General features: G+C 55.3%; 2 protein-coding genes across 4 annotated transcripts in view; one reads left to right on the top strand and one right to left on the bottom strand.

Moving 5' to 3' along the window:
• Positions 1–4,656, top strand: part of ABHD12 (abhydrolase domain containing 12, lysophospholipase) — a 62,901-nt gene extending 58,245 nt beyond the window's left edge. For all 3 annotated transcript variants that reach the window (XM_036321155.1, XM_036321157.1, XM_036321156.1), the window contains exons 11-13: positions 1,727–1,805; positions 3,041–3,168; positions 4,021–4,656. In XM_036321155.1, the coding sequence (XP_036177048.1) occupies positions 1,727–1,805; positions 3,041–3,168; positions 4,021–4,060 (247 nt within the window). In that variant the 3' untranslated portion in view covers positions 4,061–4,656. The remainder of the gene's footprint in view (positions 1–1,726; positions 1,806–3,040; positions 3,169–4,020) is intronic.
• Positions 4,657–6,570: 1,914 nt separating this feature from the next.
• Positions 6,571–23,074, bottom strand: part of PYGB (glycogen phosphorylase B) — a 40,724-nt gene continuing 24,220 nt past the window's right edge. Inside the window, exons 10-20 of the mRNA XM_036321154.1 lie at positions 22,910–23,056; positions 21,903–22,066; positions 20,971–21,085; positions 20,369–20,470; positions 19,450–19,597; positions 15,855–15,913; positions 14,662–14,803; positions 12,387–12,594; positions 10,744–10,878; positions 9,365–9,431; positions 6,571–8,046 (exon numbers count right to left, since the gene is read on the bottom strand). Coding sequence (XP_036177047.1) covers positions 7,894–8,046; positions 9,365–9,431; positions 10,744–10,878; positions 12,387–12,594; positions 14,662–14,803; positions 15,855–15,913; positions 19,450–19,597; positions 20,369–20,470; positions 20,971–21,085; positions 21,903–22,066; positions 22,910–23,056 — 1,440 coding nt within the window. The 3' untranslated portion in view covers positions 6,571–7,893. The remainder of the gene's footprint in view (positions 8,047–9,364; positions 9,432–10,743; positions 10,879–12,386; positions 12,595–14,661; positions 14,804–15,854; positions 15,914–19,449; positions 19,598–20,368; positions 20,471–20,970; positions 21,086–21,902; positions 22,067–22,909; positions 23,057–23,074) is intronic.

Genomic DNA, 23,074 nt, shown 5'->3' with positions numbered 1-23,074 from the left:
AGAGTTGCACCTGAGAGAAAGAGGAGTCTGGGAAAACTGCAGAACGAAAGCTTTGTGAAAGCAGAGTCTGCATGGTTTGTATGTGGAAATAGTTTGGCAAAACCAAATCCTGAATAGGCGTTAAAGCAGTAATAGTAACTGTTACTCAAAAACTGATTTTTCCTCAGGCATTTGATTGATGTTGGCTTTGTTTTCTATTAGGTAAATCAAAAGTAAATATTCTAGTGAAGGGTTCATTCTCTGAACAACGTTCATATTCTGTTAACATGGTCTTTTTTATATCTTTATTTCATCTCAATTTTTTTTTTTAAAAGAAAAAATTCTTATCTAAATATTCAGTTAATATCTAAAAATCTACATTTTGAAACAGAATGTTGAAAAATAGCATATTTTCCCCCTCAATTATATTTTTTGGTTCTAAAATAGAACAAAAATTTGAGCAAAAATTATAAGCAAAATACCTGTTTGTAAATACAGTTGTTTTTTTTTTGAACTTAAGAATTATCTGAACTGGACTTTTTCTAAACAACAGCAGCAATGAGTGCTGCTCTCCCCCGCAAGCCGCCTTAGGCCTTGCCCCCCTGCTGAGTAGTGGCAGCTGTGGGGTCCAGCAAGCACTTCACCCCCACGTGGCCCAGCCCTCACCCACTGGAATTCAGGAGCCCCCTCTTGGTGGGCAGGTCTGTTGCCAGTTACTTGGCAAGGTGAAGCATGTGAGCTAGGTCTCTTTCAGAGCAGGTAGAGCAGGGATGTCCCCTGGGCACTCAGTGCCACTGTCTGAACCCTTGACCTTGGCTTTCCATGTGGGTATTTTATTTGATTGATTAGTTGATTGATTGCTTTTAGAGAAAGGAAGAGGGGGGAGAAAGAGAAATATCGATCAGTTGCTTCCCCATGCTCCCCAATCTGAGATTGAATCTGAAACCTGGGTATGTGCCCTGACTGGAAATCGAATCCACATGAAAATCTAAAAAGCGGGTAGTTCAAAGTTTGATTCGCTCCACCCTGGCAGTGGAATGAGGTCAGAGTGGATGGGCTGGGCATTTCTGGGATGACGAGCCCCCTGTCCCAGGTTCTGCCAGGTGCCAGGCTTGCCCACCAGCACTGCCCTCACGGAGCCCCCAGATCAGTGATCAGTATGGAAGCGCTAAGACCAGGTGGGTGCTGTGTCCACCAGCTCACCATGAGACCTCTGTGAGGCAGCCAGGAGACACTCAGCCTAATATGTGGTTTGCTAAAGGGGTTGAAGTAAGTGAACCTATTGCAAATGTTAATTTACTTGTAAACATTCAAGAGTGACCTCATGTTATTTACGCCAAAGATAAATTAGAGGGTATAGACACCAACAGATGCCTAGTAACATTCATTTGCAATAAGTTTCTTGGCCCCCCTAAAATACTCAGTTTGTAAATACTGTTCTGTAACTTTTAAAAAATATGTCTACTGGCAAAAATAATGTTAAATTTTCAGAAACTATGCAGAGGCCAGATTTGGTGAATAAATTGATCTCCAGATTTGATGGACACCTAGAATAGATGTTGATAGAAACATCTGAGAAATTAGCTTTTAGTTCTTTAGTAGAAAGAATCCCAGCAGAAGTAGAGCTGTTAAACACCATGATGAAATACTCCCTAAACCTAGGTCCCTGCTAAAGGTGGGGCCAGGGTGCCAGGAGACCCCAGCCACCTTCCTGAGATCTTGGTCTAGTCCTTTCTCCCCCCCACAGTGTGAAGCACATCTCCTGCTCTCTGCTCATCCTGCACGCGGAGGATGATCCGGTCGTGCCCTTCCATCTTGGCAGAAAGGTGGGTGTCCATGCAGCCCCTGGTGCAGGAGACATCTTTCAGGCCCATGTTCAAGCTGGACTGGGCACAGGCAGATGTACAAGAGGGGCCTGCTGCTGGCAGGGTGAGAGTCAGGCTAGACAGCTCATGCCGTCCACAAGAGGAAGCATAAAAAATAAGCAAATGTTTCCTAGGTCCCAGTACAGGGTCCTGGCCTGACAGAGACTTGACTACAGGGGACCCAGCCGGGAGGGCTTGCCATTTACTGGCTGGAGGATAGGACCCCTTGATGACAAGGCTCCTCCAGCCCCTACGCAGGAGTGCCAGTCAGTAATGTTGACATAGACCAGCCGTGGGCAAACTACGGCCCGCGGGCTGGATCCGGCCCGTTTGAAATGAATAAAACTATTGAAATAAAAGACCGTACCCTTTTATGTAATGATGTTTACTTTGAATTTATATTAGTTCACACAAACACTCCATCCATGCTTTTGTTCCGGCCCTCCGGTCCAGTTTAAGAACCCATTGTGGCCCTCGAGTCAAAAAGTTTGCCCACCCCTGACATAGACTCTCTCATTTGTTCTCCTGCTCTGGGATTGGAGCGATGCTGGAGGAGTACCATGTAGTCTCGGGGCCTCCGCGTGTACTTTTGCTGAATTTGCTTTGCCTTTGCTGCCACGAAACGGGATTAATTTGTAGGTGAGCGTGAGGCAGGAGACAGCATTGCCTGGCCATGGTGAGAAAGAGGGGCAGGGGCAGCCTAGAGGGGGTGAACAGGTCCGAGGTAAGGCGAGTTTGGGCGCACAGTCTGGCTCTCCTGGCGGTAGGAGGAGGGAGGGGCTGAGCCAGGACAGAACCTGAGAGAGCTTGTTGACTGGCCTTGACCTGGCACACAGCAAAGTCTGAGGTAGCTGACCCATCCCAGCCCCCAGGGCTGAGCCCTCAGTGCTGCTCCCAGCTCTTACACCACATCATCATAGCACATGGTGCTGGCCTCATGCACCTCATCTAAGGAAGGGGCAGTCTGAGAAACAGGTGTGGGGACAGGTAGGTTTTTAAATTGCAGGCCGAGGGGCTGCACCTGGGCTGGTCTCTGCCAGCACCCTGGCCCTGGCAGGCTCCTGGGCTGTTTGAGTGGCCATGGGCTGCTCTGCAGAGGCAGCCGCCTCTGACGGGCCTCTGTTGAAAGGAAGGCCACCAGGCAGGTCACTGCGGGGCCGCCATCTCTGTGCACTGACCTGTTTCTCCCTCCTCAGCTCTACAACATCGCTGCACTGTCTCGCAGCTTCCGAGACTTCAAAGTTCAGTTCATGCCCTTTCACTCAGACCTCGGCTACAGGCACAAGTACATCTACAAGAGCCCTGAGCTTCCTCGCATATTGAGGTGAGAGACTCTCTTCTCTCCAGGGATGTTGTCCCAGGTGGCGCCAGTGCAGGCCAGACACGGCGGCTCACCCACCAACGCTGCCTCAGTGGGAGGATTGATGAGCCTTTTATTTCCACGGAGAGGAGCCGAGTGTTTATCGCCCCTCCCTCCTGGACTACTCCCATGATCTCCCCGGGTACAGGTTGTGCAGACCCACACAGACACCCCACACGGGTGCGTCTAGCACAAGACATCCATGTACAGGCGCTATCCCCCACCCATCCCCACACACACCCGAGGCCTTGGTCTCTTCCCACGTACCCGACAGGTCCTGCCCCCACATACACAGCACACAGATGCTCTGGCCTGGACCAGCTCCTCAAAAATATGTTTGTCCCCAGCGGCCTCTCGGAGTAAGGCTGTGTTCCTGGCTGTGAGTTCACCTTCCTGGGCTTCTGAGCTTAGGGGCACCCAAATCAGCCGTCAGCGGGTTTCATCCCGTGTGTAACTGTACTTCCCATGTGAGTTCTCCTCTGGCTGCCTTGAGAGTTCCAGAGGAAAAGCTGCGTGTCTGTCACAGTTTGCCATTCCTTGCCACATGGACCTGGGTTATTGAGAGGGACCAGTGAGCTGAAAGAGTATGGATTTGCTCAGAGGCTGTAATTTTTCCCTATCATTACAGAAAACTTAGACCAGAGTATAGCTCTGAAGTTTAAGAAGAGCTCAGAAGCTAGTCTCTCTTCTCGCGTGTCACTGACTGTGATGCCATTGGTGCCCTGCCTCTTCTCCAGGCTTCTGCTCTTTAGATGGGCTGTGAGGACGGGGGGAGGCGGGATCTCGGGTTTGGCTGACCGTTGTCCTCTGGCCTAGGGAATTCCTGGGGAAGTCGGAACCTGAGCTCCAGCACTGAGCTCACTGCCTGAAGGAGCATGAAGACCTCTGCCCTCCTCCCCATTCCTCTGACCAACCCAGCACCCTGGAGACCGGGTGCCAGCGTCTGCCGTGCACCTGGAGAGAGGACTTGGATGCCAGCTAGGGCAGGCGGAAGAGGCTCTGGCAGACTGGTGGCCAGAAGCATGGATTTTTGTGGAAAATGTGAGTGGCAGGCATGTGGCCCTCTCTCCTTCTTGCTGCCACGCAACCTGAGCTCTTGGAAAGAGTAGCACAGCAGGCCAGCCACCGGCCGGTCAGTCCCACACTTCTGAGCTGGGCATGGAGAACGGGGCAGGAGGTCTGAGGTCTTGGGACCACACTGAGCTTTCCAGCACCACCCATGAGAATGTGGGAGCCTTGGGCCCTGTCCCTTCCCAGCACATGCAGAACAGACTCTAATGGTTCCATCATCCCTCTTGCCCTACATACCCCGCTTGCCTTCTCTGATGTCCCTGCCTCCCTAGGCGGGTCCCACCTCTCACAGAGGTGCCTGTGATCTGCATTTCCTCCTCTTTTTGCCCACCTAACCTGGCCCTAGACTGAGCATTTATTTAATAAAACCTGGTGGTGATCTGTCTTGCCTTCTCAGTTCCGCCTCTAGCCCCACCCCAGGCCACTCACAGAGCCTGGCCACATGGGTGGAGGGGTGCCTGTGGGCAAGGCCCTTCCAGGGAGGGGCCTTCTCCAGATGTGGCAGATGGTATTTTCCTAAAATATAGGCCTACATAGGTGACCCTTTCAACCTCATGCTTAGCAAGCTTACTGGACATGGCCATGTCAGAGGATGGGCATTGGGGTTTCTCGATGAACCCCTGACTGTTGACAGGGCAGCTGCTGGAGTGCAGGGACTTGAGTCTGGCCTATGACCATCGCCATCGTCACTCAACTGATGGTGGTTCTTGTCTTGTTTGGCTTTTTGTCAAACCAGCTTCTCCTCTCCCCTGGCACTGGTGACCTCTTAGAGAACTTAGTAAGAATGGGGCCTTGAGCTGCCCCCTCAGGTGTGTCCCAGTTCAGTGTAGGGAAGCCCACCTGGGACACAGCCTCTCCTGATGGCTGGCTCTCCTCCCCTTGGTCCTAGGCTCTGGAACTGAGCAGTCTCAGCAGATCAGAAATTCTCACCTGCCTGCCTGCCCTCCAAGGCATTAGGGCCAGTGTTAGCATCTGAGGTTTGCTGGGGGCCCAGAGGCCAAAGCAGGTGACACCCCCTTTCTGGGACACTTTAGAACTGCCCATGGCGCTTCTCACATCTGGGAAATGCACACTTTTCTTAAACTGGGATTGAAACGTGAACAGACATTTCTTGTCCTGAAGTCCATGTTTTTTTCCAGGTGTGAGCACTGCCTGTAAGGCACCGTTGTCCCAGGTGAGAGTTGGGACACCTGGGCCTGGTCCAGTAGCATCTTTCTGTGTAACTACTCTGCGTCAGAGGCTCCGAGAACCACTAACCACCACGTGCCCCCTGGGCTGCAGCCCTTTCATGAGGCTGGAGTGCTCTTCTGGCTTTGTCCCTGAGACTCAAAGTCAAGTTCTCAGCCAAGGAAGTGGGTGTGATCTGCTCATATTATCTGAGACCTGCCTGTCCTGCCTGGGTTCATGTTTTTGTTTGTTTTACCTTTTGTCTATGTGAAAGGCCTCACATCCTTTTCTAAGGGGAATGAGATAGGATATAAGGTAAAAATACAAGCTGTTAGTGTTTTTATAGGTGCCTGACAGGCCGACTGAAGATGAGGAAGCACAGAAAAGGGAGCGGTGAGTGGGCAGCCACTGGCCATCACCTCAGTCAGGTCCAAAGGACCCTATTTGATGGCTTCTTAGCTTATTACCTTGGTCCAAGCCACTAAGCTTAAACTGTGGGTAAACCCTGACCCTGGGTTACAAAATCAATGTATGGTCAGGACCAATCCTTAAAAAAAAACAAGAGATGTCGATATGCATAGCTATAAACTGCAGTTACACATGTGTGTCCTGGGAGCCACAGGGCAAGGATGGGAGTATGCATTCCCAGGGCACATCCCCACCTCCAGGAGAGGCTCAACACCACTGCCCCCAGCAAGGGTCCCCCATGCTCCAGGGTCCCATACTTCTCAGGGTCTTTGGGTAACACTGAGCCCCAAGTTTACCCCCCCCCCCCGGGTTTTTTATTCAACTTGCAGCTAGTATACAATTTTGGAGAAAATATTTTTGGGCATTCTACCTGCCAGGGTGGGTGGCAGAAGACAGGTGCAAAAGAAGCCAATACAATTCCGCACAAAAAAGCCAATGCCCAGAGGACAGTTTACCAAGTGACCAGATTTCACAGTTCTTGGAAGAGCTGGCAGTTTAAGCATACCCAGCTCCAAGTCTCACATCAGCTGGGATGAGAGAACTTTGTGTCTTCAATCCCAGGACAATGGCCATCATTTAGCCCATCTCCTCTTTAGGAGGGAGGACTGAAGCCGGCCCCAAGCTGACCCCGAGTGAAATACTGAGGCCAGGCCAACCAAGTGTGGGCAGGAAGTTTTAATCAGTTTCTCACATGAGGCAATAACAGCAAGTGGCACAGTGACGGTCACATACAGCCTAAGGGACAGGGCAATGGAGGGTGTTGGGGGTATGACCACAGGCCCCAGGGGCTCTGATGAAGTGTGGACTTGAGCAAGTCCTCCATGGCCTGGTTCTGCGAGCAGTCAGGACCCAGGATGAGGGCAGAGCCTGTGATGCCCTGGCCCAGCATGCAAGGAGGCAGAGCCTCGGGAAGGGCGCTTCCATCCAAAGTTGCCAACAACCCGCAGTGAAGGGTGCCACCTGCTCCTGGCTTTCTCTGGGCGGCCTAGGTGCTCACCTGCTGTCCTGGCACCAGCCTGCTATCTAGGCAGAGTGGAAAGTGGGCTGCCCTCTGGACACACTTGGTCCTTTTCAGACCAGCTTGTGGCACTGGTGGCAAAGGAGAGAGGAAGTGCACTCTCCAGGACAGGCAGGGTGCAGATCTGCAGCAGGGGCTGGGCATTCAGCCTCCCTCAGCAGGGGCAGCAGCCCTGCCCCAGGCCCCCACAGCCGGACAGAAACATCCCAGAACTGCCTTCCCTGACATGAAATTTCAAAAGTACAGTTTTTAGTTACTAACCAAGGAAAGGCTTCAGCTAGTTTCATTTCCTTGTGAACTTAAATTTTTTTGGAAAAAGCAGAACCAAGCTAACTGCATCAGCCATCCTTATCCCAATCAAGGCCCCCTAGATGCTGGACACGGGTGTCCTCCCCAATGTTACCCATAGTCATCCTGAGGCCCCTTTATCTGATCCATCTGGAAGCCCTGGCCGGAGCACCCACAGGGCAGCTGTAAAGATGCCTGGGAGCACTGGACCCTCCCAGCCTGACCGGGAGGCAGAGCTGGTTCCGCTGTCGGCCAGCCCAGGTCCTGCAGAAACACTTCAGGTTTCACCATTGCTGCTTGCCAGACCCCAGAATCTAGAGGCTCCAAACTGAACACAAGCTCACAGCAAGGAGTGCAAGGTCTCAGATGAGCCCACTAGGTGGCTTCACCCATGTCTGCAGGATGGGAGGGCCAAGGGGGCAGATGGGCTGAAGCTGTGGGGCCAACTAGGCAGTGCTATGAGCTCTGCTTTCCTGCGAGAAACCAGGCAGCATCTCACTTTTAGCACCTTCCCTTCCGTCTATCCATTTCCCCAGCCCCCACTCCAAGCCACACCATGATCCCCAAGCCCTTCCCTGAAACACAGCACTGAAGAAAACAGGGACAGCTTGGAAAATGGCATGAGGTGCGGAGTCAACAAGAAAACAAAACCCCACTGGTCCCCACTGTGCCAGCTCCTAGTCCTTGGGGACATGGGGGGTCGGGATCTGTAGGTCAGAGGGCTCCACACCCCAGATGTCCCGGGCATACTCCGTGATGGTCCGGTCACTGGAGAACTTGCCTGAGCAGGCAATGTTCCTGATGACCTTCTTGGTCCACTCCTTGGGGTTCTGCAGAGAGAAGGAGGACTGAGTAACCTCGGGCACAAGAGAGCCTGTGCTTCCAGGACTTCAGGATGTTTCCAGGTGAGGTCTTGGCTCGCTCTGGGCCGTGTGATGGACGAGGAGAAAATGGCCATCATAGCTCACTGGAGAGGGGCCCCAACTACCAGAAAAGCCACCGAATGACTAGATAAAATGCTCCACATCCCACTGGGGCACAGCCCACACAACAAAAACAAATACTACCAGGTGAGTATTTGCTCCCAGGCAGATCCAGTTCCCCAGGGAGATGGCCAGGTGGTCTTCTGGCCAGAGCCTGGCAGCTGCCCCCAGACTACAGCCACACCCGGAGGGGCCTCCCTGAAAGGGCCACTTTCCTGAGGCCCAGTTTAAGGGAAGCAAAGGTTCCTCCCAGAGCCCTGCCCATCACTCCATATTCCAGGTCCCATCCTGTTCTTTTGCGAGTTGTGTAGGCACAGACAGCAGTTTCCTAATGGCAGGGGCAGAGACTGGCAACAAATCAGATGTACAAATCCGAGGCCTCATCTAAGAACCTGCTAAACAATTTAGGGAGATAAACTCACTGAACCAAAATGCTGCAGTCCCCTCACACTGCCTTCCTCCAAGGGGTGCACAGGTGGGACACCCACAAAATCCCAGAAAAGGGAGGGAAGCAGGCACCTAGACACATCCTCCTTCACTTCCCCAGCTTAGGGCCTGGGCCTTCCCACCATGAGATCCTGCGTGGACTCCTTTACGGGCCACACCAGGGTGGACACACCAGGCCCATGGGGCTGCTATGGGGGACCAGGCACCGCTTCACACAGAAACCTGGGAAGCGGGTCTTCTCCTTGTCTTTTTCCATCAAGTGGGAAGCTGGCTCCAACGTCCCTGCCTCCGAAACTGCTCCTCACAGCTATCAGTCCCTCGCTCTACTGATGGAAGCTTTTACCTTTCCAAGCAAGTGTTCACACTCATTTTAGACATGCTGTCTGTGTGCACTGCCCACCAGACCCGTCCTTCCTCTTGGGCTGAGCACCCATTCCTCACGTGGGGTGATCAGACTAGGGAACAGCCCATCTCCGCCCCCTCTGTAGGGGAAATGTACCAGGTGGGTGGCAGCCTGGCCCCAAGGAGTCAAAAGGCTCCATCGTGGCAGATAGGAGCAGAGGGACGGCTAAGACGGCCTGAGTGGGAGGGGTGCCTGCTCTGGGCCACAGGCTGAACTGTGACCTCCCAGGAGCATCCTAGGCAGCAGGATGCAGATGTGCCCCAAGGCTCCCCCACCAGTGCCGCTCCTACCAACTCGGGGGTCTGAGAGCCTTACCTGGTACAGCTGGTCCACCTGGGCCTGGCAAGCCAAATATGCTTCATAATCCGCAAACACCTTGAACCTGAAACAGGAGACAGGAGATCAGGAAACCAGGCCACGGCCATCTGTGCCTCACGCTCTAGAGCCCACCTGGCTGGAGGGGCTGCTCTGTGAGCAACACTGCTGTCCTGGGGACACTATTCTTGAAAAACCTTATTTTAAGCCAATGTTCCTTTAAAGAAATTGGTGTTTATAATGCACATAGGTGAGAGCTGCACACCTGAGCGGTTTCTTTCACCTCCCACGGGGAAGGGCACAGGATGGCGGGAGACGGGCTCTATGTAGCAGTCAGTTCTCAGGTCTAACTGGGCCAGGAACAGGTGATACAGACCCAAAAATGCAGGATTTGTGAATTCAGAAATGCATTTCTGTTTATAATTGAGTCAGAAACAGAACCGTTAAAAGTCTCCTTGCCCCAACCAGTTTGGCTCAGTGGATAGAGCGTCGGCCTGCAGACTCAAGGGTCCCAGGTTCGATTCCGGTCAAGGGCATGTACCTTGGTTGCGGGCACATCCCCAGTGGGGAGTGTGCAGGAGGCAGGTGATTGATGTTTCTAACTCTCTATCCCTCTCCCTTCCTCTATAAAAAGTCAATAAAATATATTTTAAAAATAAAAAAATAAAAGTCTTTCCTTGATCACAGCCTGTGTGGTTATGATCTGGTCTGGCTGAAGCCAGCTGACAGCAGTCACTGAAATGAAACAAACAAAACCCCAAAGCAGCTAAAAGTGGAATAGGCAGCAATTCTCAGCATTTGCCAGACTCCACTTTTACCAATAGGCTGGAGCAAAGAACTGTCATGATGGCAAATGGTACTGCCAACCTGTTGCAGGTTACCCGAAGCTGAGTTAACTGTGTGCCAACTGCATTGTAATAAAGCACTAACTACACTGCAATTTATGCCACAGGTCAATTCCACTTTAATGACTTTGTGTCACCATGGGCCCACGCTTGCTGCATCCTTAGACCCACCCGACCACCTGAGGAGTCCCGCCCACACATCCCCTCCCGCCACTGTCTGTCACATCCAGATGGTCAGCTGGTGCTGGGGGCAGGGGCTGGACCGTGCAGCTGGCAGTTCCCACCACCAGGGCGTCCACAGCACACCAAGCGCGGCCAGAGGCCACTGCAAGCTCTAGCCTTGGGGTAGGGGACTTCTCAAGGTGAGGGCCTCAGGCCCTGCCCAGGAGCCACAGTTGGGAGGGAGCGAGGGGGTATAAGCCTCACCAAGGCTAGGGTTCACCCCCACACTGCAGTTTTCAGCCCACCACGGAACCCGGCTGTCTGACCTGTCAATGGGGAGGAACGTAAGGACCACGGGGAGGCCGGGCCCACCTGTCGTGGTACAGCAGCATGTTGACGATGTCCTTGAAACAGTCTGGCTGCTGGGGGGAGAAGAAGCCATCCCTGATCTGATCCACGGCCTGTCTCAGCTCGGGCAGACGGTTGTAGTACTCTTGGGCATTGTACCTGTGAGGAGCGGGTGGAGTCAGCTGCCAGCCAGTGTCTGCAGGCGGCAGCCTTGCGGCAGGCAACGGGCACACCCCTCCCTGACCTAGCACTGCCCCAGGCTCCACCTTGACCCTAAGGCAGAGGGTCCTAGGGCTACTGGGCCCTGGAGACCTGGAGAGATGGTGATGTGCTGTGAGTGCTAACTCGGTCCCACCTGCTCCTGTCACTGTTTACAGAATCGCCGTCCCTGAGGATGTACAATGGTGCACATGGCTCCATCGTAATCCCACAGGAGAGGGCTGCTAAAACTTGTAACTCTGCATCCCCACCCTCCCCCCAACATCCTCCCCCTGTGCCTCCCACCTCCCTAGTCCCACCCTGCAGGACACAGGCCTGTGGCCATCAGGAAGTCGGAACAGGAGGCATCTGACAGAGGTGTAATCCTAGTACTCGGAGATGGGGCAGAAAGAGTCTGAATGCGGGGCGTCAAGAAGGGCATGTAAGGTGTGAACTCTCAGGCTGACAAGGACCAGGTTCTGACTTTTTAGGTGACTTGGGTTTTTTTTACCTGGCTGGTGTCTGAGGCCTCACCAACTCCCCTGGGAGCTTTTAGGCAATTGGGCAACATTGTCTTTTCTTGTTCATTATTGCTCAGAATTAGGCTGGGCCAGGACTCCTAGAGCATCCAAGGTCATAGAAAACAAGGAAAGGCTGAGAAACTGTCACAGATGAGAGGAATGCTCTGGATGGGATCCTGGGACGTTAAAGGACAGGCCATTCATGGGGAAATGGTGAGATAAAGGATGGACTTTAAAAAATAACATCATACCATTACTGGTTAATTCATTTTGACAGTGTTCCACACTAATTAATGATATGCAAACAACAGGTAAAAGTGGAAGTGTACATGGCACGCTGTACGTTCCTTGCAACTTTTCTGAAACTCTAAAACCATTCCTAGGCAACTGGGTTATTTTACAAAATTAGGCCACGGCATCTCAGCAGTGGGCCAAATCCCAAATCGGTCAAGAGTATTCAGAGCCCTGTCCCCGGGGGCTCCCCCGGCAGAGACCAGGGCCTTCCACCCTTTGAAACACTTGGTCTGGCCTTAGCCAGTTTGGCCCAGTGGATAGAGCGTCAGCCCGAGGACTGAAGGGTTCCGGGTTCAATTCCAGTCAAGGGCAAGTACCAGTTGCAGCTTGATCCTTGGCCGGGGCGCACGCAGGATGCAAGCAATCAATGTGTGTCACATTGATGTTTCTCTCTCTGTGTCTCTCTCCCTCCTTAACACTTAGTCTGGTTCCCTCTGACTGAGCCGTGGAGAAGCACAGAGCAACCAGCTCCTGCCCAAGCTGGATGTGCGCAGACAAGGCCAGAGTGCCCACAGCCACTCCCCACCCCCTGGGTGGGCATGCACCCTGCCAAGCAGAGGCCTGGCCTGAGCCCCTTCATGGCCCTCCCTGGGGCTTTGGGCAGTGCCCAGGATGATGCCACATCCTTGATGGCATGGGGAGGGACACACATACCCTTTCTGGTCCAGGGCCTGGACATCTTCCACCCGAAGGCCAAAGATGAAGAGGTTCTCGGCCCCGGCTTCCTCAGCCATCTCCACGTTGGCACCGTCCATGGTGCCGATGGTGAGGGCCCCGTTGAGCATGAACTTCATGTTGCCCGTTCCTGAGGCCTCAGTGCCCGCGGTGGAGATCTGCTGGGATAGGTCAGCAGCGGGGATCACTGCCAGGGGGTAGCACAAGAAGGCATGTCAGCCACCAACTACTCAGCGTGAACCACGGATCTGCAAGAAATACCCTACTCTCTCATCCTGCCCTGAAACTGGCGCTCACTCCAGGACGAGCCAGAGCCCTGAGGCACCCCTGCAAGTGGCCAAGGCTGGGCACTGCCCACCCTCCCTATAAGGGCTCCCTTTCTTGATCCAGGGCAGCCTGAGGCAGAGGTCCCAAGAGGGGACCCTTGGAAGAAACATCGCAGGTGGCAAAGGACCTTCGTTCTGAAACCTTCCAGGAACCAGAACCCAGACAAAGCCTCGTGGGGTCCCTGGTCCTGGCCTGTTGGTGTGATCGCTCCCTTTCACCCCAATACCACTTTCTGTCATATTAAAAAGTCTGTAAGTCTCATCAGATCACTTCAAGAGGAATCTGGACACCTTAGGACCCAGAAGACTAGGAAGTGTGGAGTGGGGAGGTGAGGGCATTTCCTCCCATTCACAGTTACTCTGTGCTGTTCAAATTGAGCCCTGCAGCTTCTCCCAGGAGTGGGTTCCCTGCGCCTCCTCTGTCCCACCTGCCTTGGCATCCCTGTTCCCACATCCTCAGCTCACCTGTGAGCTGATACTTCCCTAACCCAATGGCAGCACTCAAGGCCGGTAAGGCCAGAGTCCAGCCCTCTTCAAGGTCAAGCCAGGAGTCAGTATAAAGAGACACGGGCATCTTGGCCCCCATGAGGCCCACCCCACAGGCAGTGATATGGCAAATATAATAGCAGACACACTGCCACAGCAAGTCTAAGAGCTGGAGGAGAAGGTAGGGGCCCCGACCTCAGGTCTCAGGCCCCAGACTGGGCCTCCCGCAGGGTCTGTTCTAAAGAAGCACCAGAGCCCAGCCCCAAATAACTGGGGGGCGGGGCAGCGTTTCAGGCAGCAAAGAGCCGTTAAAACACGTTAGAAGCTCTAAGCGACTAACCGCACCACCAACTGAACCACATGTGGTCCATGGCAGCGGGACCACAGGGATGGTGTCCACGAACCGGCCGAGCTGGCAGGAGGAGGGAGCACAGCTTCACTCAGGCCCAGGAAGCAGCCCCTGGTTTGTCTGAACCATGGACGTGCCTGCTTCTTGGCCCCAGAATTCCAGGCTCAGCTTTGCACCGTTTGGTTGGGCAGACGCTGTCCCGCTGGAGCCTCCAGCAGCAGCCAATCTGGAAAGGCCCGTCCAGATAAGGACAGCCTTGCTCTAAGGCACACTGGGCTGCAGGCCCTCCTTCAGAACCGTCTCCAGATGGCAGCCCACATCCGAGCAAGTCTTCCCAGGGCTCCCTACAGTGGAGCCGCCCCAGAATGAACTCTCAATAGAGCAGAATGTCACCCGCGCCCTCAGAAAGGACAGAAGAGGCAGGTACCGGCCCAAATGAGAAGCAGGCCCTGCTCTTGAGAGTGAACAGGTGGTGATGAGCAGAAGCATTCCCTGGAGTTGGGGGAGGGAAAGGGGAGGCCAAATGGAAGCCCATCCTGCCAGCAAGGGCGAGCCCAGCCCTGGCTGGTTTGGCTCAGTGGATAGAGCGTTGGCCTGCGGACTGAAGGGTCCCAGGTTCGATTCCAGTCAAGGGCACGTGCTGGGGCTGCAGGCTCAGTCCCCAGTAGGGGGCGTGCAGGAGGCAGCCGGTCAATGATTAGCTGTCATCACTGATGTTTCTATCTCTCTCTCCCTCTCCCTTCCTCTCTGAAACAATAAAAATTAAAAAAAGCAAATATTATTATTAAAAAAAAAAAAAAAGAGCCAGCCCCGCAGCAGCAAGGCAAAGCTGAGGGCCCGGAAAAGAGGAAGGGGAGGGACGACGAGATCAGGGCAGGAACGAGAAAGCACAGAACAAAGAGCACCCGAGGTTGAGAGCAGTTCCGCACGTGAGGAGGGCAGAGAGCGCCCCAAAGCCTTTCAATACTAGGCTGAAGGCCCCCTTCGGCTGGGGAGCCTGGTGTCCAGGGCAGAGCTAACCCGACCAGCAACGACCACCCACATCGCACCGGCCGGGGCAGGCTTTCGGTCTGACGCGGGCTCCCCAGGGTACCTTTTTCGGCCAAGGACACTCGGTAGTTCTCTAGGAAGATCACTTTGAGCCTGTTGCCCACAACTGGGTCGTGGTTGACAACCTCACCGATGGACGTGACCAGCTTGATGATCATTTTGGCCATGTGGTAGCCAGGAGCTGCCTAGGAGGAGGAGGAGGGTTACACATGAGCAGGCCTGTGCTTGGGGCCAGCGTTGTTGCTGGTCACTGCAGCCTGGTGCTGGCCACACCGAGGCCGTGTCTAGCCGAGCAGCCCCATGGTGTCCGGGAAGGTAGCTCTCAGAGGGGCCGAGGCCATGGCAACCCTGCGTGTCCTCCACTCAGTCTGGTGACAGACTCATGACGGAAGAAGCTGCGACCCTACCGGGCATGACGCCCTCCTGCCCTCCCTCAGTTCTGCCAGAGCACGTCTCCGACGGCCACCTCTCCCGTGTGCAGACATCTGTCAGCCTCATGCTTGTTTTCAAAAATTAGGAGATAAAAGAAAACTGACTACCAACTTAGAGGAAATAAGGAGCTGAAGGACACACTGAAACATACCAGAGGAGGCGATCAGAACCAGCAGGCCGGGGAAGATGCACCCCCCTTTCTGTAACAAAAATAACTGCAGGGGAAAGAGAAAGAGATGGATCCTAGAGGGTGGGTCCTAGAGCACAGAGTGCAATGATGAGGCCACTAATGCCTACACGTGATTCACCAGATTCCACAATAGTGTATCCAAAGCAAGTGCCACAGGAAATGAGATGAAATAAAGCCCAGCGGAGCCCAGAGCAGGTGCACATCTGGTCAGCGAAGCCGCCGGCAACCTGCGTCCTCTCAGCATGAGTATGTGTGAGGGGTGGGGCTGGGGTATGAGCTGGGCCCAAGAGCCAGGAGAAGTGCGGAAGGGCAGTGAAAGGGTGCCACCCCATCAAATGAAGGGCCAGGAAGCCCACTGGTGGCTGCCCCGGATTCTGGGGACCCATGTGCTGGGCAGGCAAGGGTCCCATCTAGCCGTCCCTGCTGAGCTGATGGAGACTTGGCCCACCTGGGGGCCAGGGTTCCCCTGGCACTGAGTGCATGCTGGCTCAGAGGCACCCGCAGCACCCAGTCAAATAGGCAGCTGGTGCCCAAGTCGGGATCCAGTGGCACTGCTGGAAAGTGGTGGTTTGTGCATTCTGGCCAAATATCAAACAAAGAGGACATCACCTCACCTTACCCCCGATTATGACAGTCCTGGGCACACAAGCCTTGGCAGGGTCCTTCTTTATTCCTGCAGGACAAACAAGAGATTCAGGTGAGCCGTGGTGACCAGTGTCCTCAGAAGTCAACCCAGCACAGGGTAGGGCACGGCCACTGGGCCCTGCACACCCACCAGGAAATGCCACTCACACTTGTGTCCCAGGGTCGTGGGGAAGGCCAGCAGGGAGTAGACCCTTCCAAAGGCCCGGAAAAGCTGCACCTCTGTTCCCAGGACACCCAACACAGGAGCCTGGTTTGGGTCTGGTCCCCAGTACACGACTGGCACTCAAGGAAGAGGTGACCCCAGGATTGTGGTCATGGCACCAATAGCCCTCAAGGGGCATCAGGCAAGACCCCAAGTCCCCCTGCTCTCATCCTGAAGCTCTCCTGCATGGCAGACGGGGTCAGGCACTACAGTCCACCGCGGCCGGCCACCTTCGGCCCCAGCACACTGAGCATGTCCTCGCCAGGCCACCCGTTTTCAGTTTCAGTGCATGTGGGGGGTAGGGAGAGGGTGATGTCTCACAAGGGTGAGAGGCAGCCCTAGGCAGCATTTACCAGAGACCTGGAACCAGCCATAAGCCGTGTAGAGTGATGGCTGATCTTTAACGTGTGACTTCATGTTCTAGTAGAAACACAACTGTACCTGACTTCCGGATCTTCCCACCTCCATAGATCAGATAGGATAATGTGAAGTATAGCAAAATGCAAAACTACATTTTCACTAAAACTTTCCTAGGAAAAGCATGCTAACTCCAGACCATAGGGCCAGTTCTGTCAGGTCACGGGGAGGGGGGGGGGGGGCGGGGGGGAACAGGGCCGGGAACACAAGGGTCTCAAGACCTGGCTTCCCCAGAGGAGCCAAGTGCAAGGGAGACAGGGAAGGAGCCCCCGGCGCCAGGCAGACTGACCTCCTCAGCCCCTCCCCCACAGGGACACCTCGGGAGAGGAGCTGATATCCTGGGGGACAGAGGCCTGTGGGGTGGAAACCATGACAGCCAGGCCAGGGAGCCCTGAGCCAGCGTGGACTTGGAAGAGACAGAGGAGATGCAGCCACAGAGAGGCACCAGGCCTGGGGAGCCCGAAGCTGCCTGGAGCCCCACACCGCTCCTGCCGGTCATCCCGAGCACTGCAGCTCACTCATCTAGGAACCACAAGCCTGAACACAGCTTCCCCACAGACAAGAGGACACGGAATGGAACAAACCTCCCTGTGAGAAACTCCAACCTGCAATGACCGTCAACATGGAAAGGGGACAGAGCTGAACTCAAGACCTCGAGAGTGGGCAGGACTCAGGGGCACATTAAACAAGAACTGGCAGAACACGGAGTGCAGAGACAGAACGTGGAGCTCAGGGGCAGAACGTGGAGCTCAGAGGCAGAACCCGGAGCTCAGGGGCAGAACGTGGAGCTCAGGGGCAGAACCCGGAGCTCAGGGGCAGAACATGGAGCTCAGAGGCAGAACCCTGAGCTCAGGGGCAGAACGTGGAGCTCAGAGGCAGAACCCAGAGCTCAGAGGCAGAACACGGAGTGCAGAGGCAGAACCCAGAGCTCAGAGGCAGAACGTGGAGCTCAGAGGCAGAACCCGGAGCTCAGCGGCAGAACCAGGACTTCAGAGGCAGAACCCAGAGCTCAGAGGCAGAACGTGGAGCACAGAGGCAGAACCTGGAGCTCAGGGGCAGAACAGAGCTCAGAGGCAGAACCCGGAGCTCAGGGGCAGAACGTGGAGCTCAGAGGCAGAACGTGGAGCTCAGGGGCAGAACGTGGAGCTCAGGGGCAGAATGTGGAGCTCAGAGGCAGAACGTGGAGCTCAGGGGCAGAACGTGGAGCTCAGGGGCAGAACGTGGAGCTCAGGGGCAGAACGTGGAGCTCAGGGGCAGAACGTGGAGCTCAGGGGCAGAACGTGGAGCTCAGGGCAGAACGTGGAGCTCAGAGGCAGAACCCGGAGCTCAGGGGCAGAACGTGGAGCTCAGGGGCAGAACGTGGAGCTCAGAGGCAGAACCCGGAGCTCAGGGGCAGAACGGGGAGCTCAGGGGCAGAACGTGGAGCTCAGGGGCAGAACGTGGAGCTCAGAGGCAGAACCCGGAGCTCAGGGGCAGAACGTGGAGCTCAGGGGCAGAACGTGGAGCTCAGAGGCAGAACCCGGAGCTCAGGGGCAGAACCCGGAGCTCAGGGGCAGAACGTGGAGCTCAGAGGCAGAACGTGGAGCTCAGGGGCAGAACGTGGAGCTCAGGGCAGAACGTGGAGCTCAGTGGCAGAACGTGGAGCTCAGGGGCAGAACGTGGAGCTCAGGGGCAGAACGTGGAGCTCAGAGGCAGAACGTGGAGCTCAGGGGCAGAACCCGGAGCTCAGGGGCAGAACGTGGAGCTCAGGGGCAGAACGTGGAGCTCAGAGGCAGAACTGCCACATGTGAGTGCAGCCTCAGTAGAGAAGCCGAGAGGGAGAAGACTCAGCACAGCACACACAGAGGATGGAAATGAGAAGCACAGAGAACCTAATGGAGAAGGAAAGACCTTTAGATGTTCTGAGAGAAACCACCAGGCAAGACACACACACACACACACACACACACACACACACACACACACACTCACACTCACACGTGTACAGGCAGGTGAGTGAGAAGAAGCTGAGAAATAAAATGCAGAGAATTGTGCTTGCAAAAGGGAAACATGGCAAATAAGGGAGAACGCGATCTGCAGGAGTGAGTATTGCTGGCCAGGGAAGCGTGTGGTGAGGCGCCTCCTTCAGCCACACAGGAGGTCCGCCCTGCAGCCTGCCCCGAAGGGTCGGGGTCAGAGCCTCGGAAGCACTCAGCCTGTTACCCAGACGTCTCACCAGGACCCGGGTTCCTCGGCCCGAGTCTTACTCACTGGTAACAGGAGCGTGAATGTTCCTGAGAGCAGCTTTCTATCTGGAAGAGTGCTTGTGCTTCTTAGGTTTTCAAAATTAATCACTTCATTACATTATGAAACTTTAAAAACGAAGTTATTCCTTAAGGTTTTATTATAATATTTATGAAACTAGCAAATATTCATATTTACTTTTAGGGGTCTTTGATTCCTCGTTTCTCATCTAGAAATGCTGCTCTAACCATTAAAGGGTACATGTATAAATTTAATATATACTATTTGTTTTTTATAAGTACGCTTTAAATGCCTCTAAATAAGTAAAATCTCTCCAAACAACTCAAGTCTAATAAAGATAATGAGTAAATTTAAAATAAAAGCTGAACCGAACAGAAAGCCTAGCCTTCGAGTCCCATGAAGCTCCCCACGCCGGGCCCCATGCTGACTACCTGGGGCCGTCCCTGGCCCGTCTGAGGCACCTGTCTGCCTGCCTGCCTCATGCAGCTCAGGCCTGTACCCCAGAGCTCAGGCTTGTACCCCAGTCAGACAGAGAGGCTCACCTGCCACTGCTTGTAACTACTCTGACACTGAGCGCACAGAACACAGAGCTGCTGCTGAACATAAACACGCGGTGTCACACAGGCCCCGGCTTCCCGGCTGCGTGAACGGAGGCCGGGGCCCAGGATGCGCTGGCGGGCGAGAGCCGAGGCCACACTCACGGTTGTACAGGGTGACGATGTGCAGGCAGTTCAGCAGCTGCCGCTTGTACTCATGGATCCTCTTCACGTGCACGTCGAACATGGAGGACGGGTTGATTCGCACCTTGTACTCCTTCTCCAGGAAGGCGGAGAACTTCAGCTTGTTTTCCTGGGGAGAACAGAGGACATGGACGGACGGTTCACAGGAACACGAGCTCCCCAGTGTCCAACTCGGCTGAGAGTATCTCTGTCCCTCGTCGAAAGTGTGGCACCAGAGAGGTGGGGGGGGCGGGGGTGCTCCCAGGACGCCCACTGCTGCCCAGGGGAGGGCCATGACGACTGAAGGCCAGCGCTGAGGGCTGAGGGGTGGCCGCCGTGTGAGGGAAAGTGGGGGTGGGGGAAGCGTGATCCGGAAAGTGAACACCCACCACCAGTGGTAGAAATAAATGCAAAACTAGACCAAAAGGCAAACCTGGAGAAAAGCAAAGCATGAGAAAAGCAGAATAAAGGGGGCCAGTGAATGTGGTGTAAAAGGAGGCAGATGTGGGCAGGAGGGGTGAGAGTTCAAAATGAGGGGCTGGTCCTGGGCACAGCACAGAGGCAGCCGGGGAGCACATGCGCCTCAGGGTCGGTCCTCACTCGCCATCAGGCGGCCCCGTGTGGTCTGAAGCCTCAGCGATCGGGCCTGTGAGGCTGAGGCTGGCTGCGGTGGGAGAGGCTCAGTGCACAGGCCTGACCAGCTTCTCCTACAGAATGCTGGGTGAAGGTGTGCTCGAGGCTGCACTGGGGTCTCCGCCCGCCCCCCTGCCGGTGCCCTGAGGTCAGCCGGGTCCTCATCGGAAGAGCTCAGTGGAGAGGATGGGCCTCAACCCGCAGAGCAGGTGGGGACCTGGTGCCACGCTAGGTCTGAGGCAGCCGGGCTGGCGGCACGCGGGCCTACCTGCTTGACCTGGGCCACCTCCCTGATGAGCGCCTCGTCATTGACCAGGGGCAGCAGCTTCTTCAACTGACTCAGGTCCGTCAGGAAACCCTCCCCGATTTTCTGGAGAATGGTAAAGGAACACGTGGTTTCTGCTCGTGTTGGGACCTGTCCTCGTTCGGTCATCCATGCCTCCCACTCACTCTCTGTCCTTCCGTGACACACACACAGCCCTGCCGGGCAGTGCCCCATCGCAGGCCCTCACCAGGCACCGCCCCACAGCCTGGCACACACCTAGCAGGTAGGAAGCTTCATTCCTTTCCTCCCAAGTGAGCACCTGAGTGAGTCCACCAACTACGACATCTTTGGCTCACAAACCTCTTTGGCTACTGGCCTATGGCTGCTGCTTGGCCGGTGGCCCCACCCCAGCCCCTCCTGAAACCCCAGAACCTCGATTCTGAACTACCCCGCCCCCAGGCCCAGAGGCCACTGACTTCCTGCCCTGCCTGTCCCAGCACTCCCATGTCGGGGGGGGGGGGGGGGGGGGGGAAGCGGCAGCTGGGCGCCACCTACTCCCATCCTGGAGCCACTGCTGGTCCACACACAGGGGTGGCCGGCCTCACCTCCATGATGGTGTCAGCCAGGCCCGGGTTACACAGGAGCAACCACCGCCGGGGCGTGATGCCGTTCGTCTTATTCTGGAACTTTTCTGGCTCCAGCTCGTAAAAATCCTTAAAGCTAAAACCACAGAAAACAGGCAACAGTGACAGATGCTGTGTTCTGAACAAGGCGAGCAAGAAGAACACGAGGACCTTGTGAGGAACTGCCCGGGAGGGTCCTGAAGCTCAGTTTTCCTGCTTCGTTTCCCAGAGAAGGTGGAGCCGCCAGCATCGCTGCACAGGCAGAGAGAGGCGCACACGCAGCCCACGCTTTCCACGCGCCCCACGCCCGCTGTGCAGAGGCGGCTAGCGGTAACCTCACAGGCAGCAGGACCTGGCCTTTTTCTGAGGTGATCACGACAGTGGAGAATGGGGACACCCTCCCCCGGAGAAATCTGCTGTAGGGATCAAAGCCTCTGGGCAGGCGCCAGGCACACAGGCGTCTCCACAGGCACAGACCTGGCCGAGGCCCGCCCAGCACGCTCAGTGTGAGGGTGGAAGGAGGGGCTCTAGGATCACATCCCACTCCCAGGGGATCTGACCTAAGGATTCCTCCATTCTCCCAGTGACCAGCCACTGCCCATCACACCCTGACCGTCGCCCGGTCCAAGGCAGGACACGCGTCCCTGTGGGGCCTCCCGGCACCTGGCCAGCGGCAGAGGCTCTAGGAGCAGAGCCACAATGCAGAAAGCAGGAGCTACTGGTGATGACCAGGTTCAGCTCCTCACCATCGTACCTGTTGGCCAAGGTGCTCTGGGCAGGCCAGCCATGGCCCACGAGGGCAGCACAGTAATGGTGTGGAGCAGGGCCACACGCCTCAGCCGCCGTGCATACGGGCAGGTGTGGGGTCAGAAGGAGGCACGCCCTCGCCCAGGACAGACAGCGGCCCCACTCACACAGAGTGCTTCACGATCTCCGAGTGGATCCTCGCTACGCCGTTGACGGCATGGGAGCCGATCACACAAAGGTGGGCCATATTAATGCGCTTGCAGTCCCCTTCCTCAATCACAGACATCCTCCGCAGGCGGTCCACATCCCCAGGGAACAGGGCAGCCACTTGCTGTTGCCAGGACAGGGAGGCATGAGCAGGAGGGCAGGAGGGCTCACAATGGTCAGGGGCTCTCTGAGAGAAGTTTGGTTTCCTCCAAGAAAATCCTGGGGCTGCTGCACCCCAGACCTGCACTCACATGCCCTGGTCGCACCTCTAAGAGCCCATCCTCCCACCCTGCATCACCCAGGGGAAGCCCAGGGGGGCTCGGCAGAGCGGCTCTGTCAGCGGCAGGGCCAGAGGACCAGCGGGGCTAACGTGACTTCATGTTTGTACCATTACCTTTTCTGCAGGTAACAAAGACAACACGGACTTTGTTTCCAAGTCACCCAATTGCTGCTACATCATCTCTGTCATTACAAGGACGGACACTTAAATCCAAACCCCACAAGGAAATAGGAGCATTTTAAAAAGACCTGAATGCTCAGCCGGCGTGGCTCAGTGATTGAGCATCGACCTATGAACCAGGAGGTCACGGTTCGGTTCCCAGTCAGGGCACATGCACAGGGTTTTGGTCTCGATCCCCAGTGTGGGGCATGCAGGAAGCAGCCAATCAATGATTCTCTCTCATCATTGATGTTTCTCTCTCTCCCTCTCCCTTCCTCTCTGATATCAATAAAAGTATATGTATTTTAAAAACAGACTTGAATCCAATAACTCCCATGTATCTAGCAGGGGCTAGGTGTGGGGACTAGCCAACAGCTCTACCAAGTGACAGCCCCTAGATCTCAAAATCCTCTGCTGGACAGAGGCTATGTGGTTCAAGAAGTAATGTGGGGACACAGTAATGCGGGTGCAGCCCACCAGCCTGCCCGTGCCCGCACCCGCCTCCCTTCCAGCAGGGCCAGTGCTCACGTCCAGGTGCCTCTGGTTGATGGCATAGATGATGTCCAGGTGCCGCGGCAGCAGCTGCCCGAACATGGACACAGGCCAGCGCTCCAAGGCCTCCGGCAGCACCGTGTGGTTGGTGTATGCACACGTCTTCCTCGTGATTTCCCAGGCCTAGAACGTTCCAGAACA

Source organism: Myotis myotis, unplaced genomic scaffold (assembly GCF_014108235.1).
Source record: "Myotis myotis isolate mMyoMyo1 unplaced genomic scaffold, mMyoMyo1.p scaffold_m19_p_9, whole genome shotgun sequence".
NCBI classification, from domain to species: Eukaryota; Metazoa; Chordata; class Mammalia; order Chiroptera; family Vespertilionidae; genus Myotis; species Myotis myotis.
The sequence above is the reverse complement of the archived record's forward strand: the minus strand, read 5'-3'. Positions and strand labels throughout refer to the sequence as shown.